Here is a 25,332-nt window from a genome sequence, read left to right as displayed (position 1 = left end):
CAATGTGGCGGTCATTAGAGTGATGGATTGTTCACAATATTCCAACTCTTCCTGTGAACCGTCATTAGACATGCGTTTTCTAGCACACTGAGAAAACGCGCGCAGAGGTGAGGTCTGACTACAAAACTAGTGCAAATTACTGGTAAAGCTCCCATATCAATTGGGTAACTCTGAAGGTTCAAAATATTTTATATCTCAAAAAAAAAAAACACATCACGTGAGTGCCCGATATTCACAGTGGATGATGCATATGGCCTTATTTCAAAAATGTATGGGGCTATGAAGTGTAAAGAACCAAGGCCAGCGGAGCAAATACTAATTTCACATAAACCTGGATATGTGCGCATTTGGACGGTTTGACATTTATTGTCCCATTATGTTTTGATCTACATTAATGTAAAACGAACACAGAGCACAAGCAGTTAGGGAGAATAGCGGAGCCGGCTGTTGTGAATTGTAAATAAAATGGGATTATTTTGGTCATTCTTTTTGCTGATGTTCTTAAAGCTTCAGACTTATATATTGTTTGCAAAAGCAGATAATTCTTAACGTACTCCGAATATATTTTCCAGACGTTAAAGGAAGCACTTCTTCGACCAACCGGCATGGCTTACTTGAAAAATTATCGTTGCAGGAAAGCATTTGCCAACAAGCCTCTTTGGGCAAACAATTTCTGCATGAAAGCTTTTTGTATTGCCGTATAGTCCTGTTCATTATCTAGACAAATGACGAGTTCAATCAACCGTCAGGGCGCACGTTGAGATCTCTCAAGGATTGCTGCTTGATGAGGGTAAGCGAGGCCACCAAAACATGCTACTTTATATCCATCAAAGCCCGCACGCTAGGTGCGTAGCCACAGCTGTTGCACGATTTCTGAACACACAGCGCCGGCAGCTGCCACCTCAAGCAGGTCAGACCGGCGAGCGGTGCGGCAGCTGGAACGTTTTGTGCGTGCGGGTCTGCGTGCAAAAGTACTGAATGAGCTGAACGAATTCATCAGAAACCACCTGCACGGACATGACCGCCATTGCTAAAAATTGGCCGCTACGTTCCTGTTTGTGTCCGCCAGGATGAGAGATAATTGAACGGGTCAATGCCACTGATTCCTCTCCGGCGGCAGCAACAGCGGTATTGACATCCGATGTTCAACAGACGTCCGAATTAGAAGTTGCCACCAATGCCTTCACATCCAAGGGTGCTGTCAACTCCGCTCCCAGCGCACCCGCCACGACAGAGCGCCTACCTCTAAAGGTATCGCTTCTGCAAAATATGTTTAAAACATAATTTGTACAGAAACTGCTTTGTTGCAACATGTAGTTAGGCGTTTCTCGTAAAAATTCTCGAGCTTGTTTCTTGTAAATAATATTCCATTGCCCTAAAATATGTCAATGTGTGGGCTCTGTCACGCTTCTTAGATTTTGACACCTTCATGGTTCCTTCTTATTCTATTAGCCATTCTCGAACCTGCACGGGAATTTCTCCTTTTCAAGGCTATAATTTCTTCGTGACAAATGACGCACCTTTTGTTCCCGTAGTGATCGCGCTGACTGCTTTGTTACAAACCTTTCATTCGTACTTCTGCAAATGGCGTATGCTACACGGGCACATAACAAAACACGTCACAAGGGTTCCTTTTTTGGCGATGCTTTCCACTGTGAAATATGAACTGCTGTGGGTGTTTGCATCGTGAAATCGGAATGCTTTCTGCAGGAAAAATGTTCGAAAGAATCGCTACATGCCACGCATTAATTAGGGTGCCTCGGGTTCTGAGAACGCTGCATGGTGAGCAAGTAGCGCTTAATTTGAATTAAACACTATCGTCACTAGTTGACATTGATGGGCACCCATTCCTGTGTCGGTCGTGTTTACAAGGACGCACTGCATTCCGTAGGTAGAACCCGTGAAGACCTGAACTGAACTGTATTTGATTGAAGTGGCTAATCAAGAAACAGTTACGGCATGTAACAAAAACGAAGAAAAGAATCCAAATAGAGCGTGAAAATTAAATGACTGGGCTCATGGGCCACCACGGTAAAAGTGCTCAAGATGAACCAAACATCTTAATTGCGAGCAATCAAGCATGACACAGCCGATTGGAAACTGAAGTCGATACAGAGGAAGTCGGACACTAGAATCGGCGGGCTAAACGACCAGCCAATTGGGTTGCGAAACAAAATAATCAAGAGGAGGATGTCCTTCGCGGGGCACCAATTAAGTAGAACGCTGCACCCGATGCTCTAGATACCGAAGTTGCTTGAAGTCAGTGCGTTAGGAATTGCTGTGTACACCGCGAATACTGCTGAGTGCAGGAAAATTCACATGAGTTTTTGACTGGATCGCGTTAGGCTGCAATACCAAGCCGTATGACGTCATGAACAAATAAAGTTATCGATGGTTCGCGCAACCTGCGCCACCCTAATTGATACGTTGCTTACGTCGCACGTATTCTGCGCAATCGGCGAGAGACTGTTTGGCCAAATTATTTTATCCAGATATAAACACAAGAAGGAAAAGAAGTGCGAAGTGTCGAATAGCGCGATGTTCACAACGACGGATAAGCGGTCCGCACGCATCATGGCTGGGATTGATATGGCCACCTATGCTTAGTTTACGTGATCTAGTAAATACCTCGCTTCACTCTCAGTCATAGTTCGTCTAATCGGTTTTGTCACCACGCAACATTTTTGGTGGAGTGTGCGGAGGCATTCCAATCCTGGATTCAACTTCGCACTGTTTTGGCGTGGACGCTATCACCGCAAGCACGCGGGCCGTTTCGGGCAGCCCCAGCCACGCTGCAACAAGGTCTCCTCCGTTTACCCGGATCCGCGTACCCATCCCGAGAGACGCCAGTCAACTCCATCCGAGACGATTCGTGCGAGATCAACCAAATAGGACGTGTTCCTATGTGTTTTCGGCCGACGTCACTCTGAGAACATTCGACTATTCGCCGTAACTTAAGACATCCCTGTTGCGGGCCAGCCATCACTAGGGCTGCCGTCGTCATCCGTGGCGGCAAGCGATTTTCGCTGAATGTTTACATTGCATTGGTCATCGCCATCGCAAGTTTCCCCTTACCTGGGCCTCTACCAGCACGACCGGTCTCGATTATAGTTTGATATCATGGCACATAAATGAGCAGTGCCCGATGGCGCCATCGCTCTTCACCAAGAACAAACTAAAAGTGGCTGGCGCACAGGCCGCGCGTAATTTGTGATGGCTGCTTTACAAATATAACTACTTCGCTCAACACTTTTACCCGTTGTTCCTGCATTTCTCCTAGCGCCACGGCGAAACAATTTTTACTGAGCATTTAATTAATTTCACTCCAGTGTTACCCCTGTCTGCTATCCGCATTATAGAAATAGCCTTTGGTGGTTTGGACGAAAATAAATTTGTGTTCACAGCTTTAATTCCCACAACCAGATCCGCCAAAGTTGAAAGCACTAGTTTACTCGTGGTCCTTCCATGTTTTTCTCACACGCTAACTTAAATGGGCTCGAATAAAATAAAATAAAATATACGTTCTCTTGAAGATGCGAGTCCTAGACGGAAGGTTCACAAACACCATTGATGGCCATTTTCACTTGCATGCTCTCAACCAAAAGAATACATTCGGTAATAGTAAGACATGACAGGTTCCCAACGGCGTTTCGTTCCGCACGTCGACTAAGGAGCACTTAAAAGTTATCTTGTACATTTGCCCCCTTATTCACAAAGCTAACTTAAGTATCACTTTGGCCTCACGACACTTTTCCGCACCTTGACGCGTTTCAAGAACTGAACTTATGCTGCAAGGGCGCCTTTTAGTGAACTTATCGGCCCAATAAGTAAGCGCTATTTTAGGTAGCTCCCGACCTACCTTAAAGGAGCCATGAAGACAAAATACAAGTTGGGTTTATTAGAAAGACTGCTTAGTCCCGATAACAATGATATCAATATCATCGCAACCTTCGACCAAATAACGGAGATATGAAAGAAAACGTGTGAAGCAGTCGCGACCCCTTAGCCAATTTCCCGCAACTTTTCTATGACGTCACGGAACCTTGTTTGTGCGATTGGTGGCCGCCTAACTGACCTGTCGCGACGACACATGACTGGACGTCTGTAGTGGGGCCTCTACTTCCATTTGACCGCATCACATGAATGCTAACGTGCAGTTAACGCACTGAAAATTATATTTTATTGTTGGCCCGTATGACGTCATTCTTGCTCATAACACGTCACTGTGGCGCAAAATTTGAAAGTTTTTAAATACTTCTTGCTTTTTTTTCGTTAAAAAACATCTTTTGTGGCTCTAATGGAGGTGAGTGAGATATTGAATCCTAGTTCTTTCAAATTAAACGAAGTTGTATTTTCTCTTCATGGCTCCTTTAAGTGCGGCTTTTTCCGACCGAAATCGCGGACTACGGCGATAGCTTAGCTGATGTTTCAGATTTCGCGCGTAGTTCGCGAGAAATTGCTAAAGAAATAAAAAACGAAGCGCTTTCTGCGTGTAAAAATGATCCGCGCACGGGTGTAAACATGACGCAGCCGTGTTTACACCCGCACACCGACCCGGCCGGTGCGCGATGCAATTATACACAATTGAACATGAGACTCTTCGCTTTCGCCACGTGTTCTCTAGGGGCTTGGTCGTTTGGCGTTTCACACGATTTGCTTCACGGTCTGATTCCACCTTGGAATCTGGGATATCTTCAATCTGCGTCCTTTGTATTGCTGCACCGCCGAACCCCTTCGGCTCCTTCTGAGCTCAATCGCGTGACATGGATCGCCTCCCCTTTAAAATGCGCATGGAGCCTCCGGAGGCTTATGTGTGATTTCATCGACACTCTATTGACATTGTCCTCATAAAATTACACTGTAATACTGCTACAAAACCACTTTTGTGCGCGCCCTCATAACTTCAATACTTGATGAACGAAAGGCCGTATTGTCAGTCTGTCCTCCAATTCATGGGTTTCCCGACTAGCTAAGTGGAAGATACCGCAATGCATAAACATGCGGAAATCTCTTTCAATGATCTCTTAGACTGGAGGGTTGAGTACAGATGAGGGTAAAAAACGGAGGATAGAGGTCCTAAGAGGCATTGCAGCTACCTGATGTGTCTAAAAGATGTGTGAGACATTTTTAAAACGGGTTATTATTCGAGGGCATTCGGCAACTCGACAGGTCAAGAATCTGGAGTAAAGCGCTGGACACATGTACGACTGGTACACGCGATTCGCATGCGACTGATCGTTACGATTGATCGTTAGGACCCGTTTTGGCGTCGATCGCTGGTCGGAGGAGGCTCACGACGTGCGTCTGGCAAGCCAGATGCAGTCGTGCCATCGTTGCAATCGTCGTGAGGCCACAGCCAATGAGAGCCCGCTGAGCCCCAACCCCCCGCAACCGGCGTGCGTTGCTCTGGTCGGCTCGGGTGTTGGAAACTCTAGGCTTAGCATCCTGGCGGATATTTGATTGCCGCTATCTGTGTAACTGCGAGTGACAATCCGTAACACAACTTTTCACCACACTATCATCCCTTTTCTCGCATAAGCTACTTCTTTTTAGCGATCAGATTGATTCAGAAGAGCAGCGACAAGCGCGGTTGCTACCGTGGTCTGCGCCGGTTCGAGCCGCTGAGTGTGCCGAGCTGGCAGGCGCGACCGGCGTGTGCGCGGACTGTTTCCGAAGGCAGAAAACACTTCGCGATTGCCTGCTTTATCAATTTCTTGCGAACAAACGCGCGGAATCTACAAATTCAGCTCAGCGATCGTCGTAGTTGAACATCTGCGTAGCCTGTTTCGATGCTTCCGCGCAGGTATTGCCATCTCTCGACCGGTCGGCGCACCGCCCGCCGCGCGCCGCGGGGGCCGGTCAGCGTATACGCTTGCATCGCGGCAGATATCTGATCGTCGCTTTTAAAATAAGCCCTGATAACAATCCCAAGCACAATTTTTCACCACACTAACACCTACTTTCTCGCATGTGGAACTTCATTTTTACGATCAGATTGATTCAGAAAAGCAGCGACAAGCGGTTGCTACCGTGGTCTGCGCCGGTTCGAGCCGCTGAGTGTCCGAGCTGGCAGGCGCGGCCGGCGGCCGGCGTGTGCGCGAACTGTTTCCGAAGGCAGGAAACGCTTCACGATTGCCTGCTTTATCCATTTTTTTGCGATTAAACGTGCGGAATCTACAAATTCAGCTCAGCGATAGTCGTAGTTGACCATGGAGCAAAAACGGTGGGCGGAGCGACGCCGACGGCGCATCGCATGCACGCATCGGGTCATGTGTCTCAAATTCACGCATACGACTAGTCGTGGTGACAGTCGTAACGATCAGTCGCATGCGAATCGCGTGTACAAATCGTACATGTGTCCAGCGCTTAAAGCGCGAGACACATGCACGACTAGAGCATGCGATTGGCATGCCACTGATCGTTACGACTGATCGTTAGGACCGGTTTTGGCGTCGTACGCTCGTCGGAGGAGGCTCACGACGTTGCGACTGGCGAGCCAGATGCAAACGTACGATCGGTGCGACCATCGTGCGGCCGAAGCCACTGATAGCCGAAATATGTCGTAATAATGAAGTCACTGTGAAAGTTTCTTTCAAAGCCTCGAGGAGGCGCTAGGGGCAGTCGCGAGTATTTTGAGGGGTGCAGCGCTGGGTGTGCTCGCGCGGTCTCCGCCGACCCGCCCGGTGTGCGCCGCGGTGATGATGATGGTGATGATGATTAGTGGCTTTCCCTTTGAATCGGGACGTTGGTTGTCAGCAACCGACTTGCCTGTTTTATTACGTTTACTTGCCCTACTCCCAGCTAACCTATAGGTTGGCTTCCTCATTTCCATCTCTTCCTCTTTTCTGTTTTAAACTCATCGCCCTCCCCCTTTTTTCTCCCCTCGCTGTTCTAAATTCTAATCCGTATGATTACTCCGCCTGCGTACCCATCCCTTCCCTACTTTTCCTCCACCACCACTCCAGTCGCCTCTTCGTCACCTCTATGGCCTTGAAGTTGAGGTTCCCCCTCGCACCAAACCCCAAAGCCTCCGCCAGCATCTTTTCCCCCTCACCCCGCGGTGGCCGTATCTCTGTGCAGCTCCTGACAATATGGTCTATAGTTTCCCGATCACTGCTGCAGCATGCACACGTTTCATCCTGCTGCCTGTAGCTACCCTTGTATGCCCGGGTTCTCAGGCACCCTGCCCGTGCCTCGAAGAGCAACGCACTGCCTCTCGTATTGCCATAGAATCCCTCCTTCTTAATTTACCGTTTCTCTGCCCTATAAGTCTCCAGGGTTCTTTTCGCGTCCATTCTCTGTGCCCACTTCGTCGTCTCTGCTGCTTTTACCTGCTTTTTAACTGTTGTGTAATCCCCGCTTTCCCCTACCGACTTTCCGTACTGCTTGGTCAGCTGTCTGGTCCTCCGTCTCCACCGCGTGTCTACGCTCCTCATATACAGGTACTTAAACACCATCGCGGCCCATTTTTCGTCCTCCATGTCACGAAGTCGCTCCTCAAACTTTATCTTGCTCTGCGTCTCGCTCGCCTCGAAAGACGACCAGCACATATCCCCTTTTACCGCTTCATTTGTAGTTTTGCTGTGGGCCCCTAGGGCCAATCTGCCTACCGCCCTCTGATTTACTTCCAGGCCTGCTCGGTTCTCTGGCTTCATGCACAGGACCGAATTAGCGAAAGTTAATCCTGGTACCATGACCCCTTTCCAGACTCCCCTTACCACCTGGTATTTGCTGTATCCCCAGAGGGCTCTATGCTTCATTATAGCCGCGTTCCGTCTTCCTTTCGTCTTAAGGTCAGCCTCATGCGCCTGCGTGTAATCTTCGCCGTTGTACAGCCATACTCCTAAATATTTATACTCTTTCACCAATGGTATTTCTACTTGCTGCACTGATACTGTTTTGTGCTCCTCGCCGTCATTAAAGACCATGATCCCCAATTTTTCTCTGCTAAAGGATAGCCCTAGGTGCGTCGCTTCTTCAACGCATATATCCATCAAGCCCTGCATACGTATCCCGTAGTCCGCCATCGCCAATATGTCGTCTGCATACATTATTCCCGGAACCCGTAGTTCCACCACCTGCCCGTTTTTCATGTAGGATAAGTCGAACCCCAGCGTGCTGACTTCTAGCTTCCTTTCTAACCCCGCCATGTAGATCATGAACAGCAGTGGAGAGAGAGGACATCCTTGTTTCAAACCCTGGTAGGTGTATACAGGCCTATTGTATGTTACCCTCTCCCACACTATTTGCACTTGGTTCTCCCGGTATAGCTCCCTGAGCAAGCTAATGAATTCTGCCCCAACTCCCTCGTCCTCCAGGATACTCCAAAGCCGCTCCCTGTCTGCATTATCATACGTCGCTTTACCGTCCAGAAAGGCTAACCACAAAGGTCGGTTTTGCATCTTCGCCACCTCTATGCATTGGCTTACCACGAATAAGTTGTCGTCTAGTCTTCTGTCCTTTCTAAACCCATTTTGAAGCTCCCCTAACATCCTATTTTCTTCCACCCACTGCTCTAGTTCGAACTTCACTGCCTGCATTGCTAACCTGTACAGCACTGACGTGACGCTTACTGGCCTATACGGGCTCGGGTTTGTCCTGACCCCTTTGCCCTTGTACACTAAGCTCATCCTGTAAGATGTTTGAGTGGCGCCCCCTGGCTCTGATGTCAGCTTAGGGACTCGCGCCGCTGTCGTCTGCTACACTCGCGCTGCTGCTACTCTCGCGCCTCTGTCGTCCGCTTGTGAGGGGCAGCAGTGTCTTTGATAGAAATCGCCCGCTCTGAGGCATTGGGACATTAAAAAGCCTATTTCCAGTAATTCAGTTATTTTGCCAGCTTCTGACACATCTGAATACTTTCAAGCTGTGCCCCGAAGAAGTTTGCAACACACGAGGAGAGAACAACTTTCTTAGAGCATCGCTGGAAGATCGTGTGTAACTCGTCCTTTACAGCACACTAGCAAGGTTCAGTGCTCAGAGATCCTCGATAATTATTCAAATGGCGAAGCCTTTAATAAAATACTTTTGAGATGCTCTTATGATGACTCGACAGTCTAATGCTACGCACCAAGCAGCGGGTCCCTACACGCGCATCGCACAGCAGGAAATAAAACGGGTGTCTTTTATTTCTTTCTTTGTTGTTTAGTTGCATCAGATGAATGCTTTTTTTCTCTGCCCAACGCGTTATTTTTCTGCACCGTCACAAACGTATTATTAGGAGGTTTGGGGATGTTTGGGAGGCTCACAAAGTTCATGTGAATATAATTTTCGTGCTGTAAGGCATACAGTACCTTCTTCAGAATTTGGCTTTCGTTATGCCTGCGTACAAGAAAGTGCATATCCGCAGATCGCTTTGTTTATTCATATGAAAATGCAATGAAAAGGTTTGTGCCACATAACCGCGAAACGGCGCAAACAGCGCTGTCCAGAGTACTCAAAGGTCACTTTTGTGCCCTGAATTTCTGTCGTAACCGTCGTTGTCGTAACGAAATGAATATAACCCCAAACAGTTATGACATGATTACGATGTTGAAGTCTTGATATACCCGCTACCGTATGCAATAAATAGTACACGCACCGGTTTTCCATACAACGAGAATCGAAAACCATGAGTATGTCCAAGCAGCTCTTTATTGCTTTCTAACACCTCCAGGCGTAAAGAACAAATCATGGACTACTCGGGATGACGTTCGAAGAATTGAAGAAAACTGCTGTTACTCGCTTGTCCTGTACTGCGAAGCAGGTCCTCTAAACCAGATTGATTTTGATGTAAATAACATTTTCTCCTCCTACTGACCTTCCTCCTCCTCATGAATGCACTTTTTCTATAGCGCATATCTGAATATTGGGAAGATGTGGCTGTGGGAAATCTACAGAAATATCCCTGCAGGTCTGAACAAACATAATGTTACTGTATTTTTTCCATACACGCGACTCATTTTGCTCAATAAGGTTCCATACTGGTTAGAATCTTGGTATACCAGCACGCGCCTATGCACAGAGCTGGTTATTTGGAGCTCAACCTGCATTTTTGTGTGCCCCATTGTGCCTGTCGGCATACTTTCATGCCGTACAGTACAACGTCAAGTGATGTGATGCATATATTGGAGTGCTCGATGAGATTGCAAAAGCTGTTTTACCCTACATACGATTACCAGGAATCGTAATGCCGTTTCCCAAAGCCTACAGCCCCGAAGGGCTGACATTTGTTTTAGTCTTGCATTTTAGATGTTTTGAGTTAATAGAATCTGACTGTTCCCTTTGCTAGAAAGATTGCTGAATACAGAAGCTGGCGCCTAGCTCCGACTCTTCGCGCTCCGTAGAGGACCGGCTTCGCAGGAATGAGGCGATGCCAGCAAAGTTGTTTCTTCGGAGCGGTATTAAAAACTATACTTTAAAGCACGCCTTGAGCTGGTGTATGAAATTTTAAGTCTTTTATTATGATAAAGTAGCGCCCACGCAATATCTGGTGCGGACAAACATCAAAGTAAACCACGCGCAAAGAAACAGCAGGGAGAGCGAGCCAGAGTGAAGCAGACGACAAATGCGAGAATCCCTAAGCCGACGTCACGGAGGCGCGCTTCGCAGCGCCGCTCGTGGTCGTGCTCCCTGCCAATAGTGCCTAAAATAGACACAAGTTGCCAGTGGTACCAACACCGTGGACCAGCGGAATCGTCGGTGCTAAACATCCCCACACCGCTTTACTGAACGTATAAAATGCGATGTATAACGTAATAGCACTATTCTGTTGTACTTCAAGTTGAAAAAGTACTTCTTTTCCTGGCGGATTTCTCTATCTAAACGGTCGTAGTGCTCTTAAACACGGAGGTACCTTGGAGCGAAAACAGTGGGAGGAGCGACGCCGACGACGCATCGCACACGCACTTTGTACCACGTGTCTGAAATTCACGCGTACGACTAGTACTGGCGACCGTCGTAACGATCAGTCGCATGCCAATCGCATGCTGTAGTCGTGCATGTGTCTCGCGCTTAACTGCTGCACATTTCACACAAAATCGCCGGAGCGCCAAGGAATAAAAATTCAGTCAAAGGGGAACGGATTCGAAACACGAAAGTTTCTAATAGCGCAGTGAAGTATTTAAGGATTACAAATCAATAGATTGCGGTTAAAGTTACAGTTGAGCCACGAACCACACCCCAACATCAACACATCTGCCTGACTTTGGTTAAGGGAAGATGTAAGGGAAAGGTACTTTTAGGGTTATGCAAACGATCGGTACAACACAAACGAATGCTTGCACATCATTTACAAAACTCACAAAGAAGCTTATGAATAATTTCTTGCTATTGTTTAAAATTAGTCGTATAATAGACACTTTGGCGTTTTTCGCTTATTTTATATCGTTGCAACTTGCGTTTTTGTACTTTTCCTATTTTTTGGGGGTAATTCTATTCGTACACGCTAATAACTGTGAGTTTTCTCTGGTGTTCTGTTTTTGTGTTTTTTTCATACCCTCGGCCCCGTGTCTCACGCTTAGGAGGTACCATTACCTTTTCTGTTTCAAATTACTCCCGGCATGGTGTGAACAACCACGTGACTTACTCAGTGAGTTCCTACTTATGAATATTTTACTAGATAACTTTAAACATGACAAATATCTTTTTTGTACCCGCAACCATGGCAGGCCATGAATTTGGCATGAGCACCGTAATATGGAAGACATTCCTTCTCACTTGCGTCACCCCGACAACTGAGCAGGTGGTGGTTGGGCAAGTAATGATGCAATGGGAGTCTTGGTGTGTGCGATTTACACCAGATTACTGGCTTTCTTAAAAAAATCAAGGGAGTGTGCAGGCAGCTTTTCTATGTAGCACTACGGCGCTGGCGTGTCACCGGGCAGGCGAAACGCACTTGTTTACCTACAACCATAAAAACGTGAATACAACAGGTTCCTTCGTTAACATAATTCTTCTTGGCCAATCACAATGCGTACGTATGCGACATTAATGTGAGCCATACTTATCATCCATGTACATATGATTCTTCTTGCCAATCCCAATGCGTAGGTATGCAATGTGAGCAATACGTATCATTCATGTGCATATGAGACGTCGAGAGAAAGGGAACTAAAATTATTGCCCACAGTACACAAGTGCCGTTTGTTTCTTCATTAGTTCCTTGGGCAAGTTCTATGTAGGCTTTCAAGAATACCGCAGAAAAGTAAAATATTGTTACGAACAAGTGGACAATCCCCGATGTCCAACCATAGGCGAAGACGAGGAAGTGGTTGACGCGCAGCCGGTGTGAGCTCGGCGATAGCCGCCATGTAAATAGTGTCAAATACATCATCCGCATCTCATGGTTCATGTCCTGTGCCACGTAACATGTTTGGTGGAGTGTGCGGGTTTCTCCCCGTCCTGGCCCCGGCGTCGCTCCGTCTCGGCACCGGCGCAAACATCGAGGGTACGCGGGCCGTGTCGGGCAGCCCCAGCCCCGCCGCGACCAGCACATGACGATACCCCCGCCCCGTGTCCCCAGCCCGTGAGAAGCCGATAAAGATCCAAGACGCGACGAGATGGGACCAGCGAAGACGTGTCGCCCAGCCGTGTCCCCACCCTTTTCGTCCGGTACGGTTCTGTGCACCCTCATCGGTTCGTCGTGGCCTTGTGGGCGTCGATGTTCGGGGACCAGTCGACATCGGAGACCGCCATCGTCATTTGCCGTGGAAAGGACTTCAGTGTTAATACACATCGCATCTCATCCTCACCGCACCCATCCATTCACGGTGACCGAGCACGACCGGGATGGTCGTCTTTGGCCGGGGGGTGATGTTACGAACAAGTGGACAATCCCCGATGTCCAACCATAGGCGAAGACGAGGAAGTGGTTGACGCGCAGCCGGTGTGAGCTCGGCGATAGCCGCCATGTAAATAGTGTCAAATACATCATCCGCATCTCATGGTTCATGTCCTGTGCCACGTAACAATATGTAGGATGTATTGTATAAGACCTGGAGGTTTTGCCTTGTGTACTATCACATAGGACTCCCTTATAGTCAGAATGTATTGTCTATAAGCACTTGTTAAAGACTTTTGAACTCTCATGTCTTCGTTCGGTATATTTCGCTGCGCTGAATAAGGCTGTAGACCATCATCACTAATTACTCAGCGCCGACAAACTATCAAGCTCATGAAATTGGGCGACTTAGTTTATAGTTAAAAAAAAAAACAAGGGCGCAAAATCTACTGTGTTTCTGTGTCCTCGTCCATTGCGCTGTTTTTTTATTTTTTGAAGCCATGAGCCAACTAGCACAATGAAGCATTTTATTAAGCTATCATGCTTCTACAGTGGGCCCGATTGTTTCTGCTTTTTCACATACCAAGCTTCCGCTCCACTGAAATCATAGAGGTGTTCATCGCATTTTCCTTTGAACCTCGTAGCAGCATAACGCCACTATTACATGCAAGCAGGTCTTGCCAATTTGCCGGACTCATTTTATGCTGGCAGAGTACCACTAGAGACTTCAAATAAACAGTAGGCGCTAATTACTTGCAATAATGGCTCTGTATATAGAAGCAGGCTAGAGAAGTTTTAATGTGTACACTTTTTGTTTTCTTTCAGGGCAACTTCCAAACATGCCGGAAGCCTCTCGAAGAAGCTTAGATGTTAAACAAGCCTCTCTATTTCTGCTTACGGTGGCCTTTGCTGTTCCGTTGCTTCGTGGTGACGTCACAAGAGCAACACTTGTCGGTGGTTGGCAGCAACAAAACCCTAATGGAGACCCCAAGTACCTCCAGTTAGCCCACTTTGCTGTATCAACACAAACAGCCAACGGAACACGTTACAATACCGTCGTTAAACTCACTGCAGTTTCTACTCAGGTAAGCATATTTTTATTGCGAGAACACTACATGGGGTGGGTCGGTAAAATTTTTGCGTCACTCCACAGATGCCATGAATTGGAGCGAAACAAAAAACACAGACGAAGAACAGAGTAGACGAGACAGAGCCGCGTCGACCTGTCAACAGATGGAGTGATAGAAGAGCACACAACAACAGAGTGGGGAGAGCGCGTCGAAATGCCTGCCTTCGGGGATAGAAGGGTTGCCTTTGCAACGTTGCTGATGTCGCAAGGATGCTGGGATAATGTAGCCTATACGCCGTCTCCGCGGGTCTTGTGGCATCGGCCGCCGCTTGCACGCCCTGTAGAAGCACGTTTGCAGCTAGTGCAGGGTGATAAAAGCCAGACCAAAGGCTGCGCACCAGGTTGAGGCTACAATTTTAGAGGAAGAAGGGCGACGTGATCATGCATTCTCAGATTCACCAATTGATGTTCGGTAATTTTAGGTGGGGAGTACCATAGGACCGCGAAATATCCGTCCTCGTCCGTGCGCATAGCATTTACAATCGCAAAAATGCCAGTGGCACCGGAAGGATTCGGGCCTGTGGTTGGTAACCCAGGCAGAGTTAGTGTCAGTCGTCTCACCCATTGGGCTACGACCGTGAGTTAGTGCCCGAGAGTCTAACGGCTTACTCACTCGCCTGTAACGGTGCATAGTACCTCAGGACCTCCCAATGTCCGTCCGCGTCTCCATCCATGCGCACACCAACATCAAGCGAAAATCAAGCTAAATTCGATTCCAGACGTGAGCTGCACTGTTATTTAGGGAATAATCAAGGTGCAACTCGGGGCGCAAATTGGATGCCACTCAGGGCGCAAATAAGATGTCACTCAGGGCGCAACTTGGAGGTCATTTCGAGTCCCCGTACTCCGCGCCCTCGCCATCATCCACGGAGTGGAGATGCTGCCATTTTTTTATTTTACTGTGTTTATGGCCCGTTTGTATTGCTTGGGGCCAAATAATGACTGTTTTTGATGTTACTATCGAACGCTCGCGAAATCACAACTAACCGAGGATGTTATTACAGTACCCGCAACACAGCTGCCCTGTGGATGCGCATCAAGTCGCATAATCGCCTTGCAATTCTTTGCAGTGAATTAATACTGGTCAGCCTGAATTTAACTGGGTACGCAGACAATGACAAGAAACGAAGCACAGGCGCTGACAGCGCCTGTGCTTCGTTTCTTGTCATTGTTGCGTACGCAGTGAAATTTAGGCTGACCAGTATTAATTCAAGTATGATCCAACTAGCTCAGATTCTGCCTATTCTAATTTTTCAGTGAATATTACATCGTGGTTACTGTTTCAGCATTTAGCGTAAAGTTACAACAAGCTAGACTGTTCCTCAAAAGTCATCATGATTGGGTTTTCTCACAGCAAAGAAGTGCTGTAGGGCTTTACGTCACTCACTAGAGTATACACTGTTTGATTAGTGGCATGTAAAGCGTTATTCACGGGAAACCCGTTAACCAAAGCTGGTGAAAGGTTTCGTAGTTTAAGGGCAGAGATATGTGGCATAGTATTTAAAGCAGTAATTTGCTGCAGTGTAAACTATAGAATCTAGTACACAGCCCGTCATTATTAGGACTTTAACCAGTTTCTTCGACGTTGGAAAATTCACCCCTCAGCTGACTTTAATAGACTGAGTTGCTGGTGGGACAATAGAATATCTAAGGCAAGGGAATTTCAACTTCCTTGGAATATCTAAGGTAGTTTAATTTAAAATTCACCCCTTGGCTGACTTTAATAGACAGGGTTGCTGGTGGGACAATAGAATATCTAAGGCAAGCGAATTTCAACTTCCTTGGAATATAAGGTAGTTTAATTTCTGGGCATCGTCTTGTTTGCCGTTTTATTCTGGCTACGTCATTAGAGCTACACATATTTTGTTTTTCAGTGGTGTTTAGGAGGTTTTCTTGCACTCTGATGACCTGCTAGATTATGTATAAATGGTAATGCAATCAAACCTTATGGGCAGAACTAATTATCTAAGCTTACAATGTAACCAAAATAAACGAAGGTTCAAAATGATTCCATTTAGATAATCCGTTCTGGCCAATCTTATGAGCGCTGCCTTCGCTGTTCGAGACTGTGTTATGACCCGGCGAAAAGGCCTGCTGCAAACATGCACTCCCTCTTCTCATCTGGACGAAAACCGTAGATGTCGAGTTAACTTGCTTCTGCCTGACTTGCACGCTTCAGGTCTCTGTTACCTGTAGAAACATTAGGCGGACAGACATTTGGCAGGGCCGCAGACAGCACAAGCACTTTCTTTGAAATGTTTATTTTTGGAGAACGAATTGCGATGACACGTAAGCGCTGCTTATGATAACGTGAATGCAGTGTAACCGTCGGTTTAAAAAGACGTGCATACGCCATGTCGAGTTCTTATTGTGGCGCAGACAATACGTGTTGATATGAAATCTTTTTACTAATCGCGCTAGAACATGTATGTTTCCAAATACCCCTAATATTTTGCGCCCTGTCGTAAGAGAAAGTGTACACCGGCATGCCGATATTTCTTGCTTTGACTAACATTGATGTATGCGAGTGGAAATAATTTCATCCAAGAAGGTGGCCGCTTGTCGATCACTAGTCCAAGGAAATCGATTGCCGCATTTGAAATTTCCGCCTCACCTTTAACGTTTGAATGACGTTAATCCGAGGTGCTAAAATGAAACGTGACCTCCAGGCAAAAAGTGATGATGTATAGCATGGACTTCTATTGGCGCAATAATTCTCGGCAATTTAGCCCTGGGTTACAGGAACCGAGAAAAAAAATCAAGAAAGCAAAAGTACCATTTAGGCCTATTGGTGATGCCAACCTTTCAAGACACCTATCGTCGTGACGTATTGCTTATACGTAGAAAACAAAATTTCGCAAAGCCTGACTCACTATAAAAATTGTGGAGCAAATGTCACACATTAGTTAAATTCACTGTTTAAAATAATAACAATTATTAATACTTGCCTCTATTTTCGTATTGCTTTCACCTTAGCAGAGTGTACCTGCAGTACGCGCAAAGAGTTTGACCTAAATTGCATCTTTAACGATTCAACGATTGATTTAGGACCACAGTGCCTGCGATAACAGAAAATAGCGCAAAAAACGACGGTTTACCTAATCGTAATGACCTTTAGCAGCCGAGCTGAAAATTATTCACGCGGTTTTTTTTCTGTACGACAGTAACCATTTTGGAACCAATCTTGGTGACGGTACTGGCGATACCGCGGACCCCGAGCCCCCAAACATAAGCTGGATCCAACCGTGGCGATGTGTTTATAGGTGGAGGGTTAGAAACCACGAACGGTGGCCGTCGGAGCCCAGGTCAAGCTCCGGCGGATGGGCTCCCTGTCTGTTCACCAGGCAGGGAGCTCCGGGACCTCTTTGGCTACCAGGGTAAGGTCAAAGAAGAAAGTACCCCAGTCTCCCTGCTTTTATACTATGCTATATGGCATTTTCAAACCCCCCCCCCCCCAAACGTGATCGGCCCCTGAAAAGGGGCCGCACCGAAGTATCTTTTCCCCAATTGCCATCTTTAACATTTCCTGAACCGGATAATTTTTCTCGATTTCTTGTGATGGAATCGCTCAATCCAACCCACCCTCTAGCATCTCAGTCAGTCTTCTTGATCGCCAAGTATCTTGAAGCCATAGTAGGAAAATCATATAAGTGCAAAAAACAAAGGTCCGGTGAACTCCTCATCGAAATAAATGACAAGCAGCAGTCCACGAAGCTTCTAGCTCAGACTAGACTGGCTGATCTAGACATCCGGGTCACACCCCATCGGAGCCTCAACAGCTCGCAGGGTGTGATATCCGAGACAGACCTCCTGAATGAAACGGATGCGGATCTCCTTGCCGGCTTGAAGGATCAGGGCGTCACTGCCGTGAGACGCATCACTATCCGCAGAGACGACAAGGAGATTCCCACTAAACACATTATCTTGACTTTCGACCGCGCAGTTCTTCCACAACACATCAATGCAGGTTTTATCCGTTGCTCCATCCGTCCGTACATCCCGAATCCGCGGCGCTGTTTTAAGTGCCAGCGGTTCGGGCACGGTACAACCTCTTGCCGTGGCCGAACGACGTGTGCGAAATGCGCGGCGCACGATCATCCGACTGACAACTGTCCATCCGAAACCCTCACTTGTGTGAATTGCGGCGGTCCGCATGCAGCGTACTCCCGCAAGTGCGAAAAATTTCAAATTGAAAAAAAGATAATTAACATCAAGGTCACGGAGAACATCACCTTCCCAGAGGCGCGAAAGAGGTTCGCCTCTTTTCCTCTGGGGAGGTACGCCGACGCGGCTCGCCGGGGGGCGGAGCGGCGTCTGGTTTCCACAGGGACCCAGTTCAGCGAGTCTGACCTGGTCACTCCGCCGCCCCCCTCTGGGTTGCCTTTGGCAGCCCAACCCGCCACCACGCCGCTTGCTGAGGCAGCAGCGGTTGTGGTGGCAACCTCTTCCGTCGGGACCGGTGCCGCTCCCGCCTCTGTCTCCCCGTCCTTCTGTGCGTTGGAGGGTACCGAGGTGATGGACACCACGGGCCCCGCACCACGGGCCCCGCCACCGCACCGCCCGTGCCACCTCTGGCGCCCCGGACGCCCTCAGCGGTGGCGGCTCAAACGAAGGGCTCCCGAGGGGGGGCCAAGTCCGGGGGGCCCGGTCCGTCGGGCACCCCTCGGACATCCGACGACGACATGGATGTCGGGCCGTTCCTGCCTGCAACGCAGCGCAAGGAACGCGTCCCGACGCCAAAGCCTCCCGACAAGCCAAAAAAGGCGAGAGTCACAGCCCCGAAAGACGACACATAAACAAACACACACACTCCAGTAGCTCTCACTAAATAATGAGAAGAGAAAACATAATTCAATGGAACTGTAGAGGCCTTCTTAAAAATCTTGACGATGTATACGAACTACTGCATGCTAATCAGCCAAGTGTAATGTGTGTTCAGGAAACACATTTGAATTCCAAGCACACAAATTTCTTGAATAGTTACATGGTCTTCAGAAAGGACAGGGATGGCTGCACACACTCTTCTGGCGGTGTGGCCATAATTGCCCGGAAATCCTTAGCCTGCCACCCTGTCACTCTGAACACTATCCTTGAGGCTGTAGCAATACGCTTGATAATATTTAATAGGTTGATAACGGTATGCTCCATATACATTCCTCCTGATGTTTCACTTTTAAGCTCTGACTTCGAGGCGCTGGTTGACCAGCTGCCCGAACCATACATCCTGACAGGCGACCTTAATGCTCACAACACTCTTTGGGGCTCTTCCAGAACGGATGCCCGAGGTCGCCTTATAGAGAAATTCCTTACATCTTCAGGAGCATGCCTTTTCAACAATAAACAGCCTACATACCATAGCATAGGACAGAACACATACTCATGTCTTGACTTGGCGATTGGCTCCGCAGTTCTCTTTCCTCTCCTCGAGTGGGCTGTGGGCACTGACCCATACGGTAGTGACCACTTCCCCACCTCACTCACATACATAGGTAAAGGCCCATGCAGTCCATCTTCCCATAATAGGTTCAATGAAGCACGAGCTAACTGGAACACATTTACAGAGACATCCAAACTACACCACACATCCATAGGACACCTACACGTTGAAGAAGCCACCCAACTCCTCACGGCGCACATCCTCGACGCCGCCGAAAAGTCCATTCCCCACGTCTCTGGTGCCCCGCGCAACCAGAGGAGGCCGTGGTGGAATGAGGACTGCAGGCGGGCGCGAGAGGCCCAGAACAAGGCGTGGGGTATCCTTCGTCGGTACCCCACGTCGGGAAACCTCCTCTTGTTCAAACGGGCCAAGGCATTAGGAAAACGTGTGCGCCGTGAGGCAAAACGAGAGAGTTGGCACACCTTCTTGACCTCCATTAATTCATACACAGACACACACAAAGTCTGGACACGTATACGCAAGCTCAAAGGACAACAGACACACAGCCTGCCCCTGGTTAGCACAACAGGGGACACACTTGAAGACCAGGCTAACACGCTTGCACAACACTTCGAACACGTGTCCAGTTCAGCACACTACACGAACACTTTTATGAAACACAAAACATCTGTAGAAAAAAAGCCCTTACACGACAAAGACCGATCAAAAACTTCCTACAACTCTGAATTCACTCTCTATGAGTTGAGGGCTGCCCTGAGCACGTGCAAACCTTCAGCTCCAGGTGCAGATAAGATTACATACACCATGATACAGCACCTACACCCAGACACTCTTGAAACACTCTTACACCTATACAACAAAATATGGCTTTCGGGGCACATTCCACGCTCTTGGAGGGAGGCCATAGTAGTGGCTTTCCTAAAGGAAGGGAAGGACCCTTCCTCTCCCGCCAGTTATCGCCCCATTGCCCTGACAAGCTGCCTGTGTAAGCTCTTCGAGAAAATGATAAACAGGAGACTCATGTACTTCTTAGAGTACAACGGTCTTCTCGAGAGCTGCCAGGCGGGCTTCAGGGCGGGGCGATCTACGAACGATCAACTCGTTGCATTAGAGTCTTATATCAAAGATGCTTTCCTCCACAAGCAGTACTGTATGACAGTCTTCTTTGATCTTGAAAAGGCGTACGATACTGCTTGGCGATACGGCATCCTTAGCGACTTGAAGTCCTTTGGAATGTTGGGTAACATGTAAAACACGCTTGCCAGTTACCTCTCTGAAAGAACGTTTCGCGTGCGAGTTGGAACAGCACTCTCTAGGGTTCATGTGCAGGAAAACGGTGTTCCGCAAGGTGGAGTTTTGAGTTGCACGTTGTTTATTGTAAAAATGAACTCTCTTCGGAAGGCTCTGCCACCAACCATTTCCTGCTCAATCTATGTAGACGACGTGCAGTTATCCTTTAAGTCTTGTAACCTGTCTATCTGCGAGCGCCAAGTCCAGCTTGGTGTTAACAAGCTAGCTGGCTGGGCAGATAGCAACGGGTTTAAATTTAATCCAGTGAAGTGTACTTGTGTTTTGTTTTCGAAAAGGCGCGGCATTCGGCCGGATCCAGACATCAAACTCAATGGTGTCCCAATTCCAGTCAGAAATGAACACAAGTTTTTAGGTGTAGTCCTTGACGAAAAGCTCTCGTTCATTCCACACATAAAACAACTTCAACATAAATGCTTAAAGGCCATGAATATACTCAAGGTTCTCTCCCACTCTTCATATGGGGCTGACAAACAACTTCTTTTACGTGTGTTTACCAGCCTGATAGGTTCACGATTAGACTATGGAAGCGTTGTTTATGGGTCAGCAAGTAAGACATCCCTCAAAATGCTGGACCCAGTGCTTCATCTGGGGCTGCGGTTGGCATGTGGCGCCTTCCGGACTAGCCCGGTCGAAAGCCTCTATGTGGAGTGTAATAAGTGGAACCTACAACGTCAGCGAGCATACACAGATCTCCTTTTTGCTTTTAAAATTTCATCTATGCCACACCATCCTTTTAAATCGGCTTTTTATGATACGTCTATGACTGCACTACTCCTAAACCGACCATCGTTCTCTGCGCCCTTCTCTTACAGAGTTAGAGAGGAAGCGTCAGAGCTTTCTGTCTCCTTTTTAGACACCATACAAAGTTCTCAAACAGATTTTATAGCACCATGGCATCTCCGCACTGTATCATGCGACACATCCTTCACACATGTAGATAAAAACCGAGCTCCCACATGTGCAATTCTGCAGCACTTCTTGTATTTGCAGCAGAAGTATCAATTTTATGAATTTTATACGGACGCCTCTAAAACTGCCACCTCTGTGTCCTGCGCGGCGCATGGGCCCGGCCTTAATGTCACTAAAACTCTTAACAGTAATACGAGTATCTTTACGGCAGAGGCTTATGGTGTACTTCTTGTTGTTAATCATATCCTTCAAAGTCACATCCCACAATCCATTACATATACAGACTCCCTCAGTGTCGTGCGGGCGTTGTTGTCAACAAAGTCTTCAAAAAATCACGTTGTAAATCTAATAGTCAAGGGTATTATGTCTGTGTATGTCCACAAATTTGAACTAGTCCTTTGCTGGGTCCCTGGCCACTGTGGTATAGCCGGGAACGAAGCAGCGGATCGAATGGCCGCTGCTGCTACACTCTCGAATACAGTAGACATAACCACATTACCCTACACCGACGTGAAACCACACATCAGACAACAACTTCGCAAAACATGGCAAACACACTGGAGCGAACAAACCGATAACAAGTTACACGTAATAAAACCACACTTGGGAGCATACACCACCGACACACGCAATAGATACACTGAAGTCGCCTTGGCTAGATTACGGATAGGGCACACTCACGCAACGCACTCGCACCTGCTCACTGGATCTCCAAGACCTCTGTGCAGCAGGTGCGGAGAGGCCCTATCCGTGATCCACATCCTCATAGAATGTAAGGCACTCGACACTACACGACGCAAACACTTCCCTCAACTACACACACGACATATTCCACCACACCCATCATACTTCTTAGGAGATGATGCCATGTTTTCTGTTCAGCGCACCTTTAAGTTCCTATCACAAGTTCACTTTTTACAACTCATCTCATACCACCCATAGCTTTACCCCTGGTCCTATACACCAGCCACCTTATTTATTTTTTAACCACTCTTGTTCTTCACCCTGGCCCTTTACACCAGCCGTACTCATAGTTTTTAACTGATTTTATTTCGTGTTTTCTGCTCATCAAATAACTTTCTGTCTGGCGCTCTTTGCCCGTGTCGGCCTTGCGCCAATAAAATCAAACCATCATCATCATTACCATTTCGGAACGGAGAGTGCGATAAACCATTTGACAAAATAGTTTCGACGCGGTTCCTCCGGGGTTTAGCCAATGAAGCTAAGTTTACTTGTGGTCAGAACATATGGCGTTCGTTGTACCAGAGCTGTCACGTTTTGGATAGGTGTATGCTTCATTTACTCCCCTGAAATTATTTATCAGCCATTTCACAAACTTCCCAAAACCAAGAAAGTTCCAGAGAATGGCTTCATGACAGGAACAGACGTCGTGCTGAAATTATGAAATTGAGAAACTGGGCACATCAAATTAATATTTCTAAGCTAGATATACCTCTTTCGAGTTGATGCTGTGAACCAAGGTCATTTCGCGTCAGTCTGCCCATCTATTCTACCGTCGCAACTCTCCTGTCGAAAAATTCCGTCGCATAGTAAACACCAGTGGATACCTTTCGCAGGTAGCTATGGTATGAGATTTAATAGGTTGTTTGCCTCTTTTGCATAAAAGCGTGGTTTAGCAGTTCATGGAGAAGTGTAGAAAACGCCTGTTTTAAAACATCTTGCTTTTTAATGCAGTCCCTGCAATGGTACGATCAATTATTTAAACTTTACTGCTTTGAGTTTACCGGCGGCCAAAATAATGTAGTTGACCTTAAAAGTAGTACAACTTTTTGGTGGGACATCCTAGCCAGTTGGAAGCTACTGCCAACGGAGATACTTTTTTATGTTACCAAAAGAGGACAGCCAAGTGTAGGCAGAGTGTCAAACCTCGCTCATGGCCTTCAATTGTCATTGCGTAGGGGAAAATCGCGGTTTTCGTTCTATTACCGGCAGCACGGAACGTTTTTTTCCCACTAAGAGTGTTTTAAGCCGCGTATGTTTTTAATAAACTGTGTAGATGTGAACTTTTAAGTCGCCGTATCAAAATGCTACTCATACCTCGTTGAACTAACGCCAGTGAAAATCACCCGTGAAGTTGTGGAGGAAAATGTTTTACTGTTACTCTGCGTCCGTAATTCAGTTCCCTCACCATCGCGTTGGCCCGCAAAAAGTGTGCGACGCCTCGCGTCACGGCAACAAGAATGGTGCGCTAATGATGCTTCATTCTTATTTGAAACAGACGTTTGTATCTACACCATCTTTGGAGCCACAAATTGCCATCTAATTTATTGACTCCATGCGGAGGGTACACGCACGGAAACGTCCAAACTTTCGTTCTCGGGTCCTAAGTACGGGTCATGCACTCTAGGCGGTGGAGCTAGCATTATGTCTGCGTATGTTGGACTAGGCTGGGAAGGGTGTCTTCGGATTTTTATTCTGTACAAACGGTGAAATTATGAAAGCGATCTTGACTAGCGGGAAACACGAAGCAGTAGCATCGTCATAGCTTCAAAGCTGATACTACAACACACTACTCCGTTTGTTGCTGATACCTAAAGCACCGAAAATTCCTCTTAATAATATAAAGGGAACCACTTTTCCTGTGACTGCATGAACACCTTGAGCATGACTGTGTTTACGCACAGGTGCAGGCATTTTCGAGCGATAGCTCAATTACTCCAGTTAAAACCCCCCAAAACGGCTCCTGTTTCGTGAAATGAACCATTCCCCTTGCTCGATTGCGCAGCAAAAGTGTCTAATTGCACGTTCGTACAAGTGTGGGTGGTGGGAGAGGGGTGTAGAATCTATCATCATCAGCGTTGCACCGACGACATCATCATCATCGAAGCCTGTCGTCATTGCACGATCGGCGTGCGCTCGCGCTACGTCTTCTTTTAAGTAGCCATTAAACATTCCGACCGCTCGGTCGCTCTCTCCCTCGTCTGAAGGCCTCTCTCGTCCTCAGTGGCTAAAGAATCCCACAAGGGGTAGAGGAAAAAGGGTTTGGGAGCGTAATTACTGGTAAATGATACAAAGCGGCGCTAGCTTCATCCAACTTTACTACGCGTTCACCGCTACAGGAACAACTGCACCGAACAACGCCTGTGTTTTGCTTAGGGTGCATTTGTGTACAGTTAAACCTGAAGTTAACGAAGTTGGCGAAAGTCGGCAATTTTTCGTTACATGAAAGTTTTCGTTACATGCAGATTTCTAGTTAAATCTCGCGGGAATGAAGCAGAAACGAAGCCGAAATGCCAAACATTAGTAAAGGTGAATTCACCATTTATAGGTTTATTTCACATTGAAATAACGTGCGTGAGTTACGCATGCTGCTTTCGCACGAGCTTAGGCGCTACACGACACTTCAAGGAAGCAAGGTCACTTGCCCTCGTATTCGCGAACGTAACTTAAGTATCGCTTTTGCCCTTTGACACTTTTCGGGGCGTTAACGCGCTTTAAGAATCAAACGTATGCTGAGAGGGCGGCTTTTGGTGAACTTGAACGTCTTTACCGCACTAAAAATCGTTAAGAGGGTGCTAGTTAGGAGACTTTACCATGCGGCTACATTTTGCTGGCTCGATAACGAATATGCCATTCAAAATTGCAGGCTTTTCTTGAAAGCACGCATTTTTTAGTTTTCTGGCGTGCCACAGACAGCAGAGGAGAGGCACGACTACCTCAAAACTTAAGGCTTGAACCGAAACCGCACTCACATGTCGAAATGCATGGCTTGCGGCACAGACGTAAGATAACAAAGCTGTAGTGTAGCTGCTCTTTCTACCTTGTGGGGTGTCGCTCTTCACAAGCAAAATGAGAAGTGGATGCCAC

General features: G+C 47.3%; 1 protein-coding gene across 1 annotated transcript in view; it reads left to right on the top strand.

Moving 5' to 3' along the window:
• Nucleotides 1–930: 930 nt before the first annotated feature.
• The window catches only part of LOC144148718 (cystatin-1-like), a 31,471-nt gene continuing 7,069 nt past the window's right edge, over nucleotides 931–25,332 (top strand). Inside the window, exons 1-2 of the mRNA XM_077680237.1 lie at nucleotides 931–1,251; nucleotides 13,583–13,842. Coding sequence (XP_077536363.1) covers nucleotides 13,597–13,842 — 246 coding nt within the window. The 5' untranslated portion in view covers nucleotides 931–1,251; nucleotides 13,583–13,596. The remainder of the gene's footprint in view (nucleotides 1,252–13,582; nucleotides 13,843–25,332) is intronic.

This window comes from Haemaphysalis longicornis, unplaced genomic scaffold, assembly GCF_048455015.1.
Source record: "Haemaphysalis longicornis isolate Haplotype H1 unplaced genomic scaffold, Haemaphysalis longicornis Haplotype H1 scaffold_8, whole genome shotgun sequence".
Lineage (NCBI taxonomy): Eukaryota > Metazoa > Arthropoda > Arachnida > Ixodida > Ixodidae > Haemaphysalis > Haemaphysalis longicornis.
This window is presented reverse-complemented; position numbering and strand designations above follow the sequence as displayed.